Source organism: Thermobia domestica, chromosome 17, assembly GCF_964235325.1.
Source record: "Thermobia domestica chromosome 17, izTheDome1.hap1.1, whole genome shotgun sequence".
In the NCBI taxonomy this organism is placed as follows: Eukaryota; Metazoa; Arthropoda; class Insecta; order Zygentoma; family Lepismatidae; genus Thermobia; species Thermobia domestica.
The window spans coordinates 148,710,499-148,732,224 of NC_137470.1; the positions used below are offsets into that span (position 1 = coordinate 148,710,499).

The following is a 21,726-nucleotide window of genomic DNA, read 5'->3' on the forward strand; positions in this document are numbered from 1 at the left end:
GTAATAACAAAATTCATTACGTAACGACAACAACCTTCTAAGTAGTCATGTAAAATATCTACTCCTACATTATCAAAAAGTTTAAATCCATTTAAATTAAGGAAAACACATTTCTCCTTGATACCTGTTCTCGACGTATCATTTAAGAGTAAATGTTGCTCATAATTTTCTATGCTCCTCAATGACGTTTTATCTTCATACAACATACTTTGCATCTGCTGTTTGCTACAAGTACAGATTCTACAGTAATAATTTGCCACAAAGTTCTCCACAAAACCCAATATGCCATTTAAGGCTAAATTATCGCCACATAAACACACAACATGAAACTTAATAGCTCCGCTGAAAACATCGGTGGCCACTGATACACCCGTATGGTTTAATTCATTGAGTATTTCAATTATTTTTTGGAAAACTATGTTGTTTCCAAATTTGTTCCTGTCAGATGAATGGAACAATGCGAGAAGGAAAATGTGATTCAAAAGGGAAGCGTAGTGAGTGGGGAGACAGGGCAACGACAAGTAAATTGCACCTAATTTATGAATAGTAGCATGACTACCAAGAGGATTCCCAATCTCAAAATCGTCGAAATACAGTATCATGGGAAGGTGAAGGTAATTTTCTTCACTTGTGTTCAGTACATCTTTCCAAATTTTCGCCTGCACAATGTTTTCTAAACAGATTGCATCATTTTCTAAATACTTTAAATATTGTAAGGTTTCAAATAAGACTTTATTAATTGAAAAAAATTTTTGAAGAACAACATTGATAGGTATAAGCTGCATTGTACAAGGTATAGATACAAAACCGACACCATCTCCTGAACGTTTGGACTCCATACGTTGCCCAATTGTAATTTCTATGGGAGCAATGTACGTTTCCAAACGTTCAAAGAATTGAAGACGTTTATATTCTGAACGAAGATCCGTTACACATGCAGCATGTGATGACAACACTTTTTCGAAGCATTCTTGAATGTATCTTGGAACATTATCTCTACCAACCATATTATAAAATTCGGTTTCAAGAATATTTTTTGAGGCATGTAAAAAATTATTCAAGTTTTCCACAATGAACTGAATTGTAGAACGAGGAATAAGTGGCATTGCATGCAGTGATGATACAAATTGTGCTATAGCGTTTTCTTTGGTTATTTCATGAACAAAATCTTGCGTGGGTGTAGAAGGGGTATCAGAAAGTACAATATTTAGGTTTGATTGGGAATCAATGACTGATGGGGACGAAGTACATGTTGAATGGACTCTAACTAAGTGTCTTTTAAGAGTAACTCCCGATGAAAAGAGGCGAAAGCACCTTCTTTCACCGCAACGGAAATCCCTCGTACCAGTAGTTAACTTCCTGCAGTAAATTCTCATGTGCTTTATTAAGTTAGATACTACAGGGAATTTCTTCGCACATCCGTAACACGTATACCTTTTATGTAATAGTTAAGAGGCAAAGATCCGCTAGTAAGTTCCTCACTGCTTGATTTATACGATCGAATTTTGTTTCTATGTTGTAAAATCCTCTCTGTATGACGAGCCAAATATCTGATGCTTCTTCTGGGTATTGAGCACCAACGGACTGAAAAATTTTGAAAGCAACATCTACAGCTTGGATTACACTGTGCATGGAATAATATGTGTTATCCACTACAACATACACTCCCTTCACTTCCGTAAGATTGTCACCAACAAATAACACAAGGGGCTGGAAAGACCGTCCAAGACGTTGGAGTTTGTTCCTTCGGGATTCAACGCACACCTGTACGTCATCTCCTGATGCAACTTGAGTTATGAATCCATCTCTTATTTCTGAGCGCGATGGTTTCCATGTTGTAAATCCTCTCTTCCGTCTGCAGGGCGGAATTCCAATTATGTAAGGAATTAACAAAAGGACCACTAGACTCCTTGAGTCAGGATCTTGATCTGAAAAGAACAACAGTAGTTATAATCGGGTCGTTCAGTGTGAAAGTAAACTAGAGCTAAATTATAATCGACACTTCTGAGTATTTCAGTTACCGGTAACTGACAAACATTGGTGATAACTAAGAGGGAACTAATTGAAAGAATTAAATAAAATCACTATTGAATGATGCGAAGAATAATTTCAGAAATACGAAGATAAGCGACCAGCCGATATTTACTGATAACACCAGTCATAGTAAAGAAAAATTACACGCTATTATGGTTGGATGTCGAAACATTTTCTCATTCTATTTTTTACCTACTATGACTAATATGGTTTTATTATTCAATGATTTCAAGCCAAGAGTTCCAATGAGTTATCTTAACACTTAATTAACAACTAGCTTCAAAATATATACCAGTGTATTGTTTAGGTCGAACTAAATCCTAGTATTATTTGACAATATTCCTTTGTCTATGAACATGTATGTGAAACTAAGCTATTTTATTGTAAAAGTGAAGGTTCACTAGTTTTCTGTTTAATTTCAGTTCTCAGTCTCTTGATTGCATTACGAATTCAGCACATGCTAAATAGCTCATTATGAACATATGTCATCCCTAGTTTTAGCTTCTAAAATCCATTCAATATCCAAGTTAGTACTTTCTAAATATATATAATTGTCCTTATTTTCTACTCTGCTGATCATGATCGTAAGTTTTCATATATGTTTTATTTACATTTTTGTTTAATGTTACACGGTAATGTTCATTAGGGTAAAAGACAGAACGACGGTAAACTAAAGTGAATGTTAAACTAAACTTTTTTGTGTGCTCTCACTGGGAATTGAACTCGAGACCACGTGCATCAAAGACGCACACACTAGTCACTAGATCAACGGAGAGGCTCTCGCCAAATGGCTTTGTGGTGAACAGTGTGCGTGGGTTTTCTCGACTTCTTAAACAATTTTACCATTTTGTTCACCACCATTAGCACAGTCTCCTTTAGCCTTGGTGCATAACGTCGAAGCCAATATCAACAGTACTGCTTCAATCAACGAAATTTCATCTGGCATCCAAAGCCTTCCTTAGAATAGAAATAATGTGACAACGAATTTAATATAAGTTCCGTAATACAACAGAACGATTAAACAAATGCCATACAAATATGGAGCAGAAACATAAGTGTACATGATAAGGAATAATAACTTTCGCATTTTGTTTTAATTTAAGATGAAACTTCATTCCTTTTCAAAGAATGATAGTTACTGGTCTAGTTGGAAAACTAGTTTATACCGCTGTGGGCCTACCAGTACCTTACCCACTCTGTCTAAGAGAGGAATAATTTTTAAACTCTTGTAAAGTACCCAGAAACAAATATATTTCGTGCTTAGGGAGCCTTTCATGGAAGCCTTTGAACAAAAATAAATAAATAAAAATAAATAAAAATAAAAAATACAAAATATTACCTACTTGTGATATGACCCACTTAAGCTGTATTAGAAATATGTAGTGTTAGGACAGAGTGGGTCCAGGTAACATGATTGTCTATGCTCGAAACGCAACTTTCAGAGATACTTCAAAATTCAAAGTAAAATTGAATTTGCATTACCTCTAATTTGTCCTATGTAATTTGAAATTTGATGCTTTAATTCTGGATCCCTGGAAGTCTTTATGCGTTCTTCAGCGATATTGATTATTCTATCTCGTACTGCCACTATAGTACTGAAGAAACAGTTGTCCTTCTCTGGATAGAGGTACGAAAAATCGTGTAACAGCTGAAAAGAAAATTGTAAACATTAAAACACCAATGGAGCAAAAAAAAAAAAGTACATATGTTCAACCAACAGCGATACATACACGTACCAGTTGGACAGTCTTACGATTAATTTTTGCAGCTATTTCACAAATATTTTTGTTTATTATTGTTAATCAATATGAGATTGAAGGTAATATTTTGCAAGAAATTAATACTGTAAGAAATCCACCCACAGGTGCAATGTTGTAAGCCACAAACTTACCCGGGGATCAAACTAAGAACCCATGCACGAGAGTTAAGTACTACTGAGCCACCTAACCTAGCAACAAAACAAGTTTTAGTCTCAAGACCTGTAAAGTATTACAATCATTGAACATCTTAAAACTATTTTATTTACCTTGATTTGCAATGACTTAATGCACTGACTATGGTTTAATTCACTTATTTCATATGTAATTAGCATAATATTTTCTATCGTTTTATGGTTTTATTGTATTCTATAGGTTTATATTCGTATCATTGAATTACACGACCAAGAGTTGTATTATTGATTTTAGTTCTAAGCACGTTATTAAAGATTATTATTATTATTATTAAAAAAATTGAGTCACACATTTATAAATTATTTATGTCAATTAAAATGTATTAAAATATATTATGGCACAAGTACATGGATTTTAGTTCTGTGTGTATGAAGTTATACTTCAGAACACATAAAATAAATATACTTTTGTTATAATAAGTTAATAAATAATTCTAGTTATACCTCCAATGTGACATTTGTGTTTGTTTCACTGGTTCGTGGAGGAATAGTTGTTAATGCAAGTCATTTCTTCATTGAATGGTTGAAGTCTCCTTTTTTGACGCTTTAATTTCAGGCTACGTCTAAAACTACAACTCTCACAAATACAATGGAATTGGAAATGAACTCTAAGTAATTTCAGTAGAGAAGAATGTTTCAAATTTCACTAATAGCTGAGAGAGGTTATTTTCATAATATCCTTGCAGGAAGCATTAGCAACGTTACGGATATTGTAAATGGGTTCTTGGCCTCTGTGATAATTTGACTACCTTATCACTAAATTCCGGAACACTTTGCGAAAGACATAGTATTACAGTCATGCAAGTTGTTTTAATCCAACAACTTTCGAAAAAAAATTACAGGAAATTAAATACTGTACAAGTATATGAGGAAGCATCAACAAGTTCGTACAATCACCTAGAATGACGAACAACAACCCCCCTTGGACATGCATTTTATAGTTACGTCCACGTATGTGAACCATGAACATGGACTAGTTACAACTTTTTCCAGATAAACCTCTGAATGTGCGATGATTGGCAAGCTTGAAGCATGAAGCGTCATTAAATTCCTCCATCTGCAGGGGAAATCACGAAAGTAGATTCATGAAGAGAAGTCTGAGGATGAAACCCCATCCTATGAAAGGATCCAAGTGGAAACCAATTCCAAACTTACAAATGACCACCGCGGACGTCTGTAGATCTGGAAGAATCTTTCATGAATGATGTCGCCTTGATAGAGAAAGTTGAGATAATGGAAGACAGGAGGATTACCATTGAAAATGTTCTGTGTGCATAGATATGGATATGGGTCTACCTGAAATAATACTCACAACCAGCTGCATTTTCAGGAAGTGTCAATACGATGAGTGCCACGACTGCTCATTCCAGAAGGGATCGCGACGACGCTGCAAAGAAATGTTGCATCGCTGTGAGATGAAGAGGACCTTCTAGGCAGACTAATGACAACTGACGAACGCTAGGTTTATTTTTATGATCCATAAGCAAAGGAAATGAGCAAACAATGGAAACACCCCTCCTTCCAACCCTTAAAAAGACAACACAGAAGTCGGCCGCCAAAGTGATGCTTTTAGTTTTCTGAGACTGAAGGGGTCATCACGAAGATTACCTACGACAGAAACTAACTATTACCTATTATTCCCATCTCCTGACTAAGTCACGAGAGGAATTGAAGAAACGTCGTGGAGTGGCCACACAAGGGGTTCTACTGTTGGCAGACAATGTACGAGCTCGTGTCCATGAAGGCAGTGGAATTAGGATATGAAAGGTTGACCCACCAAAGTGACCTTTCTCTTCTCACAAATGAAGCATCCACTCAGAGAATGTTATTTTGACAGTAGGAAAGACGTTATTTCTGAGGAACTATGGTTTCAAAGCCAAACTGCAGACTTTTACAAAACAGGCTTACGGAAAGTGCAGAACCGCTGGCAAAAATGTGTCGCTAGGCACAGTGACTATGTAGAAAGGTACTAATACCATCCTTGTTGCAGTTCTCCTGAGAACTTTGACACCCCCTCGGCACGCAGAAACAGGGATAAAGAGTTCAATAATGTCTTACAATAGGTAAACGTTTACGTGACAGTTTTCACCTTGACAAGGCACATTGGTGTGCCGCGACACACTAGTTGCTGAACACTGCTCTAGAAGAATTTAGAATCGTACAATCATCGTATTTTGATAAACATCTTAAATGCTGAGAGTTGGGGACACCCAATATTGATTAATTTCTCATATATAAACGTACAACACTTACTAATTGAAATCCTTGAGGTTGTTTTAGAGCAGGATATTTGTTAAAATAGTCCACGACAGTTCCTGCACCATCTTCGACTTCCCGCATGCGATTGAGGACTGTGTCGTTCCAATTTATTTCAACTAGTGCCCATGGATCGATACTGTTCTGAAGCCACTGAACTTTTTCATCCACAATTGGCTCATCTAGAAAAGAAAATACACAGTATAAATGACTAAAATATAAAGATAAGGAACTGTACGGTCTACTGGAGTTGACTTTGGTATTTCAAATATTTCCAGTATTCTGACCGAAAAATGTTTAGAAAACTATGGTGAACCAAAACAACGTGAGTGCCACATACGACTGTATGCTATGGTATTGAATGGCCTGTAAAATGTTACACAAGCAGTCTTCTGTATGCTAATAGAAAAATCAAACTAGTGGACTAAAACAACAACCAGAAGAGTTTTCTGGACCTTTTTTTCCACTCAGAATGCCTTTCAATCCACTTTTTTGGTGTGTTGGTCCTCCACTCCTCACAGCATACTTTTCTCAGCTAGTTCACCGTATTACATATTTTTACAGTCTCATTACATTTGTACAGAAACAGTCAAGACCAACTAATTACAAATATCAGAGTAACGTGTTTAATGTTCACATTTAGGTGTGCTACTGTCTTGATACTGCAAAAATATTACATGAACGTAACTATATATAAAATTTCTATATACTAACTATATACTATTTGCTTTCTCGAACTAGCTAGGTTTCTGATTAGGTTACCAGTTATCTCTATCACTACCTACACCCAGATGAAGGGGCTGCCATCTTGAAGCGTCTCAAAAGGAATTTTCCAATATTACACAATTTTCAATATATTTTCAGTATTTTCGTTATCGATATAAATTTCCAGTTGCTTTCCAGTATTGCAAGTATCAGTTAACACCCTGTATACTGTAGCTCGAAACCTGAAGAGGCCGCAGTGGCTCAGGGGTAGAGCATTCATCTTCTGTGCGTGAGTCCCAAGTTCAACCAAGCTCGCGCCTAGTGGGCTTTGTGTTGAACAAACACTGAAGAGTTCTCCAGCTTCCTGCCACTTTCTTCACTTCATTTCATTCATTCTTATTAGTGCAGTCTCTCTCAGCCTATGACAACTGTGGAACGTAAAAAAAAGATTTCTGTTTTGAAGATTGCAGCCAAAAACTGAGCTGAACAACGAATTCTCTCAACCATCCGAAAAGCCTCATTAAACATCTTAGTACTACTAATTAAGCAGACGTTTATATCAGTTATGTCAAGTTTACAGAAAAGTACTGAAGTTAACATGTTTTCTATCAGGTATGCCGCAAAGCCCAGCGGCATATTATGTTGTACCTCTAAACAATGAACAGGGAAAAACCTATAGCACAAGTGAAGAACTAATCGATACTACTAACTACGTTCTAAATCCTGCCATTTAAATTATAAAAATGATTTTAGTCATTAACACAATGTTTATTGTGTGTGCTGTTATGCTAAAAAACACCATTTCTTACTTTCGAAAAATATTGTTTTTCCTGTAATTGATTAGTAGTGATTAGTTAAAAGTGTAAAGCGAAATCCAGTAACTATTTATTGATCGAGTGATCCATATCTAGTCATATTTTCAGGTAGAGTGACATGCAAAGTTAGATGCCAAATCCGCCTGACATTGCTATTACAAGTTTATCAATCACTGATTAGAGCTGAATTTTAATAAAGCATATTTCCCTACACCTGTAGATAATACGAAGTTTTAAAACTAATTTTATCGCACATCATTAGTTTAGATACGCCAGTAAAAGTAGTTTATGCAATAATTCACCTGAGTAGGCTTCACGGTATAAAAACCAGTAATACTGTACAGTACCCGTGGGTAAGAAGTTTGCGTACGTGCCTCTGGCGTGGGAAATCCGGGTTCGATTTCTGGCGGAAGTTCGGATCCTACTTTAAACTGTAGGTCCAAGTCTCATATAGCCCCGCAGCTTAACGGTACGCTAAACTAAAATAAAACCAAACAGCTCCAACTATACCTGGTTTGCACGTTCTATGATTTATCATAGAAGTCATTTATTCTTTAATATTTTAATGATTGGTGTAATATCATTAAGTACTCACTGCATGCAATTTAATAACATTTAGAATAAGTTCGCGTTTCTAATGTCTTGTTACCATGGGAAGATAATAGCTTAGTCATTTCGTTCAGTATGTATTCGTTGACAGAAAATAAGAGTATGTAAATCTAGTACCCAAAACCCATGCCCTTTTAAACTACAAGCTCTGTATGAGCCCTTTCCAGGACTAATTATTATTTGTCATTATATACTTGCTTTCATGTAACAAATTACTTTACATACTATCTAAACTACATACTAGCATGAAACGAAAGCTAGTAAATGTAAGATCTATATACCTTCATTTTCTTCCTCTACTGTTAGTACTGAAGATAAATTCGAAGACGTAGAACGCCTTGATGGACAACTCTGAGGTGAGGTGGGATCTTTTAACTCCCGAAGTTTCCTTCTCCGTGTAATGTAAGCTTCGTATAATATTCCGCTAGCATTTCTCTTCGTCTGATATCGTGTTGCAGGTAGCGACGCTGTATAATAAAGAGATGCAGCTTCCTTAGGAAATAGGTCTACAATTTGCTTTGCCAAGGTTGTGAAGTCAAACATCTGGATTTTTCTGTATGGGTTTTCAAAAAGGATGTGCTTAATCAAAAGCCGTCCTACTTCTTTTCGTTGACTTCCGCGCAACAATCCATTGTTTTGTGTTGATGAATTTATTATTGCCTTTCCATCAAGTGTTTCGTTCAGAACATTAAAGACCTGAAACAAAAGATCCGAAAACATTTTCAGTGTGCACTCAGTGGATGTGCTTAAGGAAACAAAGTATTTGAGATTAAATAGACAATATGTTCATTTCTTCATATACAGTATGAGAACAGGAAGGTCGTCCTGTTCTTTCCTAATCTCAAGACCACAGACCTTTCTAGCACTTATTATTATTATTATTATTATTATTATTATTATTTTGTTTTTAGCAATGTATCGTCTTTTTCCCTTCAAATGGTGAAGCAACATTTGCACAGAAGGAATGTCTTGACATCCTTCCTCTGTTTTTTCTGTATTTTAAGACGACAGAATGGCAAGATGGTGCACTGCTAAGTTACATGGTTGCTACTCTCAATTTTTCTCCTGATCGTGGTCATATGTGGCACCAATTGAGTGATGCCATTGGGGAGAAGTATGAATGAAATGAACTATGAGTCGTAACATTCACTTGTAAACTCATTACGTTACCTGAAACAAACCCCAGATATCAAGAATATGTATATGAAGGGAGGAAGCAAGTCTCAGAAAATGTCCTAGATACGAAAGCTGTACATTTAAAAAATAAATAAAAGAAGTTAAATGCTCGGCATTGGTAACTGTAATTTATAAGTGTAGAGTGAGGGTAAATAATAGTATACAAAGACAAACCTTTGATAGGATAATGTAACTAAAGTGAACATAATATGAGTGAAGAATGTGGAGGGACACACCATAAACTTACATAATATAAATGAAAAGCATAAAGAATTTAATTACCATTAGTAAAAGTATGAATTAAAATGTGTATCCCAATATCCATTTACTTTTGAAACTTGTAACAGATTTTTTGTTTATCCAATCCTATTTACTATGATAAATATAGCAACAATAAGCAAAATAGTAAGGGAAACATCGATGGTATTGATACTTACATATAAAGGGTCAAAAGGCTTCCAACAATTTCCATATATCTGGGATTGACTTCCATCTAAATTGGAGGGGGCTTTATTTACACCCTCGTTATGTCCTTCTGCTTCGTAAGTATCTTCAATTTGTCGTCTTTCTACAAGGTCGTTGTCTGTTGCACTTTTAGCTCCTGTAGCTCTTAGAACAGCATCAGATATATCCACTAAGCAGTCTCCATCATTATAGGAATGAACAGAAACCTTAAGGAAATTAAACATTTCCATGTTCAATAACAGATCTACGTTAATGAAAAGATTTCATTTATTATTGATTATACTTCAGGTACACACAACTTCAACTCTGATCTTAACATCATACAAGCAACCTAACATTACCTATACAAAACCCTTAGATGTGGGCCTCAGTTCACAATACGCTGCCTGAAGCTGCTGTGACCAGTAACCAGACGAGAAACCTCAGTGTCGTCTGGAATTAAAGTTTCCCTTTATTTCCGAAAATGAACTGAAATCTAAGTTTTACGTCCCACGATTATGCCGGCTAGACTAAAGGAGACTGATGAGAGATGAGTGAAATGGTGGAATGAAGAAGTTGGGAGGAAACTATAGAACCCCGAGAAAACACACGAGCACGATGTTTGTCCACGACAAAGTCCACACGGCGCGAGCTGGGATCGAACCAGGGTCCTCAAGCACCGGAGGTGAACGCTCTACCACTGAGCCACCGCGCCCCCTTTATTTCTGAGATCCGGGAAGCTGCTGTGACTGCCCCAGTTACCTATCGCCTCTGATTACTTATCCATTAATTTGTATGGTTTAGTTTAATTTGATTTTGTTTCCAGTTTAGCGTCTCTTTCAGCAGCGAGGTTATATGAGATGTGGACCTACATCTTAACATGGAATCTGAACCACATACGCTCCTGTCGTTACATCGTCAGTGTGCACAGAAAAACAGAACAAAACTATTTCCTACGGCTTTCATTGATGAAAATAGCAGTCAAATGACTATCTTTATTTTTCTTTTATTGTCTTGCATGGCGGTGTGGACAATCTTACTGATGGTGGATAATAGGGATATTAATAACTGTCCACCCAGAGCGAAGTGTAAATGACGTATATGAAAAATCTAGATTCCGTTTAAGGAAATTATACAAATGTAAGGTATGTTGCAAAATTATGCAGAAGATGCAAACATGTTATGTAACTTTAGAAAACTTATGTCATGGATGGAATACACGATATGTAGAGATGGACAAGGAGAATATATATACAGATAGTTCACTCATTTCACGGCTAGGCAAACTGAAAAAAACAGCCAAAATACGATAATGACTATAGCAAAATGAAACGAACGCAATACAAATGCCAGTTCTATGAGCAATTGCGTAACACCATCTTGAACACCCGATCAAACATGCTGTCTAGCAGCGTTACATCAATTTGATTTCATGCAGCGATGATGGCATCCTGCAATTCGCAAACACTGTTGTACTGGGTACCGTTGGCGTATACTGAGCGACACATTTCCCATAGGTTATCCATCGCTTTTATGTCTGTGGAATTGGAAGGCCAAGCAAGGACAATCACGTCTTTCTCACGAAACCAATCCCTGGTGGTTCCAGCAACGTGGGCAGTAGCATTGTCCTGTTGGAAGATCCACTCGGGACCAGCAATTCGCGCGACAAATGGCAACAAATTGTCTGCAAGTACTGTTTGGTACGTGGTTGATGTCAGAATTTTAGAATATGCGAAGTTTGTAGTACCATAATAACCAAAGTCCTCCCATATTACAGACTCATCCGTACTGTCGCTTAGAGAACATTTGTTCCTCCTTCCGCAGTAGTACAGTCAGCCATCGGAACAACCCAAATTACATTTATTTTTGTCACTGAAGATGACACGACGCCAATTCTGCTTCCAGGTCACATGTGTTTTGGTCCAGACCAGCAGTCGCTCCTTGTGATGCACCGTGGGTCGTGGCTGACGCTTGTGTTTCTTATATCAGAGATGATTGCAGCATTTCACAGCTCTTGATAGGGCAGATTTATGTACATGAATGTTAGGGTCTCTTGCCAACTGTGTAAGAGATATTCCACCACAACTTAGCTTTCAAACAACTTGTCTTTCCTGTTGTGGAGTTAGTGTATGCGGCCTTCCTGATTAGTTCCTTACTCCATACCGCATCCCAAGTTTAAGAAAATTGTTCACGACACAAGCAGTCCGTCCACTTCGACATGCAATTTCATTAACATACCTTCTTTATATGCCACTATTTGCCCCTTTTCGCACTCAGACAATACTTTGTTACGGTCCATTACGCTTCTTACTCGCCACCTCACACAAGCGTCCTCGTCGTAGCACTCACTACCTTAACTTCTATCACTCGTTTGCTAAACATCTCGCATTCTCGTCCAACGCCCTCTATGTTCCGTAGCAGCGACCAAACTACGTGATATGCTAAACATGTCTGCGTTCGTATCATTTTACAACATTTCTCTTGGGCTATTATTCATTTTCGTTTCGCCCTGTCGTCTATACGTATCTATTCCTGCAATACCTGTTTTCGTGTAACAAATACAACAGTGTCACTTATTATACCTCTCATTTTCAGTTTCCTTTATGATCATATAATATGACGATATCTTGTACGGATCGTGTCATTTTGCAACGCACCTTACAATATACAAAATATAAATCTAAAGATGGTATAAGATTTAATCCTAATTACTATTGTTAGTATCATTGAAATTATAATTATATAGTACTAATATTACGTCAACTTAGTATACTGACCATAGATCCGGTTGTTAAACTATTTGAATGGCTCCACTGTGCAAAAGTTTGAGAAAGCTTAAACTAAGTCTAAATGGCTGTTAAGATGTTATTTAAAGTGTTAGGTCCTCTTTTCAAGTAAAATTGCTAACGTTTTTCAATCACTTATTCAAAATACATACACTTCCCACCGAAGAGTTATCAGTAGCATTCGATGGGTTAACCCACGCCTTCCACTTCTCCCGAAACTTAGCTCTCAATCCAACAAGGGGTATCAACTGATTCAAATCACTTTCTGTTAACAGCCGCAAAGCGGGTACATCGACGAGATTTTCTATTTAAAAAAATGAAATTAAATTTACATTTAGTCATACATACAATCAAAACAAACTAAAGTACACACACACACACATCTATTTATCTTTTATATATATATATATATATATATATATATATATATATATATATATATATATATATATATATATATATATATATATCGGGTGTTCTAAAAATAGAGCCCACGGAACACAGAGCATTACTCTACAAGTCAAAGTAAAGCACAAAATATATATATTTGTATACTTTTGGAGTTATCGTCTGGAGTCACACATTGCACTATGTGCCAACGTCGCAAATAAAAAAAAACTAATTAGATCTATCCAGGGGCGGATCCAGGGGGCGATCGCCCCCCCCCCAGAAGAGGAAAATTTCTTATTTTATATATATAAATAAAAATCATCCCAAAGTTTGGAGCCCTTAAAAGTAGCAGTATGACAATCCACCGCCCTCCTCAGAAGTCGGTCCTGGATCCGCCCCTGGATCTATCAATCTATCAAATAGTTATATCGATTCTTTCCAGATGGCAGCTAAAGTCGATATTGACACTAGTATCACTTATTAGTGTAGTAATCGATTCAACTGCTTGTATTCATAGTGTAATGCTAATGGCTCCAAGTTAATCTGCGACGTTGCCACATTGTGAAATTTTGATCCCCATAGCGGCTGAAGGAGGCCCCGCAGGGCATTTCATCATACAACATTTTCGCTTTATTTTGATCTGTAGGAGAGTGATCTGTGGTCCGTTGGCGCCATGTTTAGAACACCCGAGATCTTATATTACATATATATATATATATATATATATATATATATATATATATATATATATATATATATATATATATATATATAACCTTCTTTTTATACTGTTATTGCTATTTCACTTTTTTGAACATTCAGTTTGTTTCCTGCAAGTTCAAAACAATTTGTAATTTATCTTTAGATATTACCTACAAGTTAATAGCGCAGAACATGTTTAGTAATATACTCACAAGCAGCAAAATTAATCCTGTTCATTTAATCACAAAAATAACCAATATAAAGGACGAATAGAAAACTGGAAGCAAGGTACCAGTGAGCAGAAAATTAGTTTTTTTTTTTTTTTTTTTTTTTTTGGTATAACGTTCCAAGATTGTGCTCTTTAGACTAAAGGAGGCGGATGATTAATTGTAAAGTCAAAGTAGTGAATGATCAAGGAGTGAATTATTGTGAAATAAAATTATTTGCTTTCCCAACAAAAATAGATTCTACATTGCCCACGTACACTAAAGGGAAACGCACTGGCCAGTAGACCAGAACGGGGGGTGTGGTTCAGTGAATATTGACATTATTCCTACGAATTCCTCAGTATTTGACATTCCTACGAATACAGCGTTTTGTGCACAACAATTGTCCCGGAACTCATATAAAGCGTATCACTTTTATTAGGGTGTCTGCATGCAACGATTTGATTGTTTAACTTCATTGGCGTAGTCCTTAAAGTAAAATGTATGAACATTTATGTTAATAGGATACAATGATGCATTCTATTTCAGAAAGAAAATAGCCAAATATTAAAAGCGGAAAGGCAAAAAAAGGTTAATCCAAGTCGGAGTAAACGAAACTAACGCTCTATGACGTAACATGGGAATCCTGAAATTCTTCACACCACACTTTCAACAATTTTAAAACAAATATATAAGGTACCATCTCTACTTCTAATTTACATGTTAAAAATTAAACAAAAATCAAAAACTCAGAATACTCTACATAAATCCGGAAAACCCTCATGCTACACATGCGCACTGAAAATGCTCTGAAGCAATGACAAATGAGGTGTACGTGAGTGGTTTATGCTTACGCCACCACCACAGAAAACACGTATCATACATTAATATTACGTCAATCAACTGCAATAAAAAAATCTCATTACACAAGATAGGTTAGTTTGCAGTTTAGCATCCCTTTCAGCACAGACGGCATATGAGACGAACTTAACTGCTTAACGTCAGATCCTAACCATAAGACTTTCCACCGATAATTGAACTCAGGTCTTCTACAGCTAAGGTGCGGGCACTAATAGTATGGTGACGAGGAAGTTATACACAAGCGTGTTAACTCTACAATACCAATCAAAACCAGCCGTACTGTAAGTATGCGCTATCTGAAGAGCAAACGTTTAGTGGAGCAGAAGAAATAATACAAATATATTATGTAAAGCAGGGCAAAGAGTTTTCTGGCCGTTTCTGATTTGTTAGTTGTATATTTCTTCGAGACATCTGGAACAAAGTTATAAAGAAACACCACTCAAAGTAATAGAACACAAAGAACCATTGTGGTTTCAGACTGCTTAAACTATCATTTATTAACACCATAACTAATTAATGTTGAATATCTTCACAAGAGTAAGTTCACAAAAGAGACTAATAAAACGTAAGATTATCAGTTTAACGTCTCACAGTTATACCAGGTAGGCTAAAGAAAACTGACGCTGACAACAAATGAAATAGTGAAAAAGAAAGTGGGAGGAAACTGAGAAAACCTACTCAAATGATGTTTGTCCAACACAAAGCCCACTTGACGTGAGCTGGGATCAAGCCAAGAATCCAAGCGTCAGAGAGCGCTCTACTACAGCTCCGCGGCACCCAAAACTGAAAACACAGGACAGTACATTTACTTAGAGTAACTGCTAGTCTATTTACTAATTATCTACACTAATGAAATTCACACATATCATGGAACTACTTATTTCACATCCCTCCAAAACCATCCCAATTACAAATTAGGCTTGCTTTGTCCACATGTTCGAAGTGTAGGCGGCTGAGCACGAAAGTAGGTAAGCAGCATACAGATCTACGAACTTATTTTATAACTACAGAGAAAATTCATGGAAACAAAAAGAAAATTGTTTTACGTACTGCTATTCTATGTAGGCTGAAGTTCACAAATGATTAATGAAAACCTCGAGGAACTCCACGGACAATATTGTCCACAACAAACTCGTGACGTTGGATAGAACCAGAATCACTCGCAACAGAGGTAAAAGCACTACCACTAAATAGGTAAGATAAGCTAGTGAATTATAAATAAGCCTTTATAGTGATCAAAGAAAGGCTGCGTTGTTTTTCTTGAGGTAACTCCCGTTTCCTCTCCCTTCATTATTCCCCTATTATCCATCTCACCATTCATTCATTAACATCGATCCTAATCGCAGGATATCAAACTCCCTGCAAATAATTAAAAACAATATTCTCGGGCAAATATTCTGGTAAAAGTAGCTATCAGTTTTCTAGAATATACGAAACGAATTTCATACAGAATTTCCCCACTTTCTTAGCTAGGATGGTAAGGAAGTCCTGTACTAAAACTCCGAGGAATGGACTGTCGCATGTACAGTACAATGTTCGAAAGTAATAACATTCGATTTTGTGCGAAGGTGTGTGAACAACTTTTATATTAGTAGCTGTATTATTATTCTGCACCGACTGTCTTACCAGCAGGAAGTTAATTCTACAATGGTATTCCTTACCCAAATGACATAGCTATGTTTCTTAATATTCTGTGCTAATTTTCATAGTGTACAAAATCATGAGATTAGGGATTGATTTTAAACACAATAGTAATAAATAATGATAGTAATTAATAAAACAAAATATCTAATTTGCGTACCTTGAAACGTGGAAAGTAACGATTGTAATCCCCAGCTTTCCAATAGAGCTTTGATTTCTCCACAGGAAGATTTGTCCATCTCTTTCTTCTCAAGCAATAATGGGATTATAATAATCAGTTGCAGTATAATACAAACCCACTAAGTTAATCATGAAGATAAAAGAATTTGTATTAAATATTAAATTGAATAAAATAGAATTCATTAGTTACAGACAAAGTTGTATCGAAAATCCCGTAAGTCAGAATCTGCTTGTATTAAATGGTAAATTTAAACGAACTACATTATACTACAGTAATAGTGACATCAAATATGTCATAAGATAACGAGTTCAGTAAAAGTATATATAGGGGGATAGGGGTATAACTGGAATTAGAGAAATCCATCTGTACATTTTAAAAATATATACAGGGTGTATCAGAAGCCCTCTACCACTCTAACCTACATGGATGAAGGTTTATTGAATGTGAGTTGGGCGATACACTCTAGACCCAGTGAAATACTTGAGAGTACAGGGTGAGGCATAAGTCTTAACACCCCTGTAGCACAGGAACGACTTGGCGTTCACACTTGATTCATGGTATTGTTCGTGTGGGAAATGGACCATAGTGCATGACATGTTGCCCTGGCGGCCATCTTGAAAGCCGCTATCTTGGATCCAACTGGATTTTTAAATGGGAAAGGGGACATGGGTATTGGCACGATCTCAATCTCAGCGAAACAGTGGTGCAGTCCATTTTCACTTACCGTTATTGATTAAGAAGTTATTGCGTCACAAAGGGTGCAAATTTGGCATTACAGCATATTTTTATCTGTTGTTCCAGGTGATGGAAGATGTCGCTAACAATTCCAGAACGAATCGAGACCGTGGAGAAGAGTTGTGGACGATCTGCCAGGGTGAATGTGGCTGAGTTTAATGCATCCCACCGAAAGGGGATAACATCTCATACGTAACAGTATTCAAGTTGTTTAAGTTCCATGAGACGGGCTCTGTGATCGACAAGGATCGTCGTATGGCATCTATAACAGGAATCAGTGATCCGTGCTACGATTGCTGCGTGTGAACAAGTGGCACCCATACAAGCAACAATTCCAGCAGCGGTTAACAGAGGGATCCGAACAGACTGATGCCGTTTGCTGAATGGGCCACAGAAAGGTATGATGAGGACCCCATGTTCCCACAACGTGTTCTTTTCAGTGATGCATTATTTTTCGTTCAAGAAGAGGTCAATGAACAAAAGCATAGATACTAGAGTGACCCAGATTGACACCAAGACAGCAAAGAGATTGGTGGGGAAATGGCTATGGTGTGATGTGGAATCTGGGGGACGCATTATTGGACCGTACTTCATCCACGACACCCTGACTAGTGAGAAATATCGTGATCTGCTCGAGAATGAGGTTTTCCCTGCTCTCTTGAAGGAGGATTGATTTCCCCTCCTTTTCCCAGCAAGACGGGGCTACACCTCGCTATGCGTTATGTTCACGCCAATTGTTCGATAGACATTTTTCGGGACATTGGATAGGGCGACGGGAACCGATAGAGCGGCCACCACGATCTCCAGATCTTGCGCCGCTAGACTTCTTCCTTTGGGACCATCTGAAGAACCTGGTTTACCAAGAACCCATCCGTGATATCCACTATGTGATGCAGCGCCTTCTGTAATGTTGTGAAACCGTCGATCCGGACATGCTGTTGCGAGTCAATAAGGATTGGCAGATGCGTCTTGCAGTGCCTTGCTCAAGAAGGACAGCACATAGAGCACATGTTGTAATGCCAAATTTTCCCCCTTTGTGACGCAATAACTTCAAGAACGATAGGTGAAAATAAACTACACGACTGTTTTCCTGAGATCGAGCTCGTATCAAATGATACCCCACATGCCCCCTTCCCATTTAAAAATCCAAAATTGGATCCAAGATGGCCGCCAGGGCAACAATGTCATGCAATATGGTCAATTACCCACCCGAACAACGTATACCATGAACCAAGTGTGAACGCCAACCGTTCGTGTGCTACAGCGGTGTTACCGCCTTATGTCTCGCCCTGTATATCATGCAGACGATCGCCATCTTGGATTCGCTACTTGAATTCCATAGAACATGAATTGATCAACGTAGGCCAGTTGAATGGCCTGCCCAATTATCAGACCTAACGCCACTTCATTTCTACCTTTGGGGATATGTTAAGTCTATGGTTTGTGCTGTAGACATTTGCAATCTTTGTCATCTGGAACAACGTATCGCAAATTTTACTCGATATTCTGCTTCGTGTCCCAGCAATTGCTCAGCGTGGACATGTGGAACAGGTAAACATATCTTTCAGTTGTCAATAACTTTTCACCAAATTAAGTTATATGAAATTTGATTGCATACTTGAGAATCCATACACAATTCTAACTCATGGTCATGTACAGTATCACATTATCCACCTATTGTTAATAATAACACTTTTGAAATCTGGATAGCGGAACAAGATAGCGGCCGCGGCCGTCCGCATGACATACTTCTAAAAGTGTTCCCCTGGACTTAATGTGTATCGCCCATTCCACATTCAATGAAATTATATCCTTATAGATTTTAAAAAGGATGGTAAACTTTTAATACATCCTGTATATTATACAAAATAGTTCTATCAATAGTAAAGTCAAAAACACGTCATATGATTCGATGTTTCGAAGTAAACCTAATTGGTCCTTCTGAGAAGGACACTTCACTTTTTAAAGTTTAGTATCTTCTTCAGTAGCAAGGGTATATGAGACATGAACCTAGGAATGATAGAACCCGAATCACAATTTTATGTATACTCTACCAGCGAGAATCAAAGCTGTCACCAAGTGTACATACGCGGGCGCAATAGCCGTTAAACCAGTAGATAGTGCTATGTGAGGTACCAAAGCCTCAGATGCATATCCGCAGTGATTTACAGTTCATTTTGAATAACGGAAATGGTCTATTAAACGCCATCTTTACACGAGGCTGGATCGAGCCATAGATGGAGTGGGTCAGTGAGTCGTCGGTCAAGTGGGTGAAGATTTGTGAGTAGATTAGTAGGTCGTGGGTCATCAGGACGTGACCCACTGTGACCCACCACCCACCGTGACCCACCATTATCTTCCTTTTTCATTAGTTTCTATTTATTACCTGAGGTAAGTATATCTAAGTGAAAATGAACTTCAGCCACGTTTGGATATTGATATTTGTAATTGTAATAATAGCAATAGGACTTACTACTTGACATTCGAGACTAGCTGTGCGATTTTAGAAGAGCTGACTATTGGAATAAATATATTTTTAATCACCTGTAATATATGAATTATATACAAATTGAACATCTCAGGAGCCGTTGAACTTACTGAGAGCTGAAATTCAGTATATTAACTATTAAACAGAGCGTGTCCTAGCATCTATTGAAATTCTCTTTTAATGGGGATCGGCTACTATAGGTAGGAAATTCGTAGTGGGTTGATATGTAAAAATAATCGAAAACGATCGATATTAGTTGAGAAATAAATTGAGAAACTATTGAAAAACAAAAACTGCAGCGCTCCGCAATCGATATCCATTGCTTTCTATTATACTAATTGCTGAAGCTTATGTTTATTATATTGAGCGTTCAGAGCACTAGGCAATCGAACCATAAAATTGAGAAAACTAGACAATTTTTTTACTTTAAGCTTAATTACATGGAAATTTTAAATTTGTACGGCATGCTTAATTATATGGAAAATTTTACTCTGTTTCGTATTTTCCTTTACGTTGGTTTACTTTACCTTGATTTAAGATAACTTTCATTCTATTTTTCACTGAAAAGTATCTAATTCAACAAAGAAATAATTGTATATGATAAATTGAAATTCACCGTATGACCAACACTTCACAATTTTATATCATAAAGGTCTGGTCCATCGGTATTGTAACAGAGCGATACTTCAACGATTGACCAAACAAACTCGTAGAAATTCAAACTTCGATTAGTGAATTTCAAAGGCTTATTTTATTACAAGTGTAATCTTAGTAAAGTCTATGGAAACGAGACTGTGGATTATGAGGCAGAGTTGATGACAATGGGTTTTGGTGAGTGGTTGATCAGAGTGGGTCACGATGGGTGGTGGGTCAACTTTTCATTGACGCACACAATCTCTGGATCGAGCCACTCTTACCACGCACCAACGAGTTCTGTCAGTTTTCGAACGCCTTAATACTCGTATAAGAAAATTTCTATTTTCAAACAGGGTATTGGTAAACTTGACAGGCGAATAGCCTGGCTAACTATAAATTAGATAGCTATGTTGGAATGAATTTGAGCGTGAATTAAAACATGTGTATTTTCACTTTAGGGCGCAACAATGGGCAAGTTAAGCAAGAAGCATGGTATTGTATTTTCTTTTTACATACATTTAGCACTGTATTCTAATGCATCTGAAGTGGACAGATCTTTATATATAGGCTAAACATAAAAGTAAAAGAAATAGCAATAATGTAAATTACACACACAAGGTTAAATTTAGTTACATTTTGCATATTATATCTTAAATTTTGTATGATACCGTCATTAAAATAGTTAAGAGTAATTTTTATTACTTTGCAGTGTACGTAGAAACCATTTTATTATATATATATATATATATATATATATATATATATATATATATATATATATATACAGATGGTGATCAGAAAAATGGAAACACCTGTAGTTGGCAACACGTCAGGCGCAGTGGAACAGCAGTGTCCAGTGGCTGCAGCAGACGGAGGTAGTGTAAAATGGGAGACCTCTCAGATTTTCAAAGAAGGCAAATTGTTGGTGCGCGGTTATGTGGAGTGAGAGTGACGGCAGTGGCTACTGTGTTAGGTGTGTCGCGTGGGACAGTGTCGAAGGTGATAACGGCCTACACAACACGGAAAAACCACATCGGGGAAGCGGAACAGTGGGCGGAAGAAAATCATGAGTGACAGGTCACGCCGGGTATTAAAGCGCATTGTCACGCA

The 21,726-nt window shown here is 37.1% G+C and overlaps 1 protein-coding gene across 7 annotated transcripts in view; it reads right to left on the bottom strand.

The window, feature by feature from the left end:
• Nucleotides 1-274: 274 nt before the first annotated feature.
• LOC145674396 (uncharacterized) overlaps nt 275-21,726 on the bottom strand; it is a 33,413-nt gene continuing 11,961 nt past the window's right edge. For 2 of the 7 annotated variants that reach the window (XM_081744392.1, XM_081744393.1), the window contains exons 2-8: nt 16,737-16,821; nt 12,929-13,080; nt 9,984-10,217; nt 8,652-9,066; nt 6,239-6,423; nt 3,517-3,682; nt 275-1,928 (exon numbers count right to left, since the gene is read on the bottom strand). In XM_081744392.1, coding sequence (XP_081600518.1) covers nt 1,438-1,928; nt 3,517-3,682; nt 6,239-6,423; nt 8,652-9,066; nt 9,984-10,217; nt 12,929-13,080; nt 16,737-16,821 — 1,728 coding nt within the window. In that variant the 3' untranslated portion in view covers nt 275-1,437. Of the gene's footprint in view, nt 1,929-3,516; nt 3,683-6,238; nt 6,424-8,651; nt 9,067-9,983; nt 10,218-12,928; nt 13,081-16,736; nt 16,876-21,726 lie in introns of all 7 variants that reach the window. The other 5 variants (XM_081744390.1, XM_081744396.1, XM_081744391.1 and 2 more) reach the window with 4 other exon arrangements.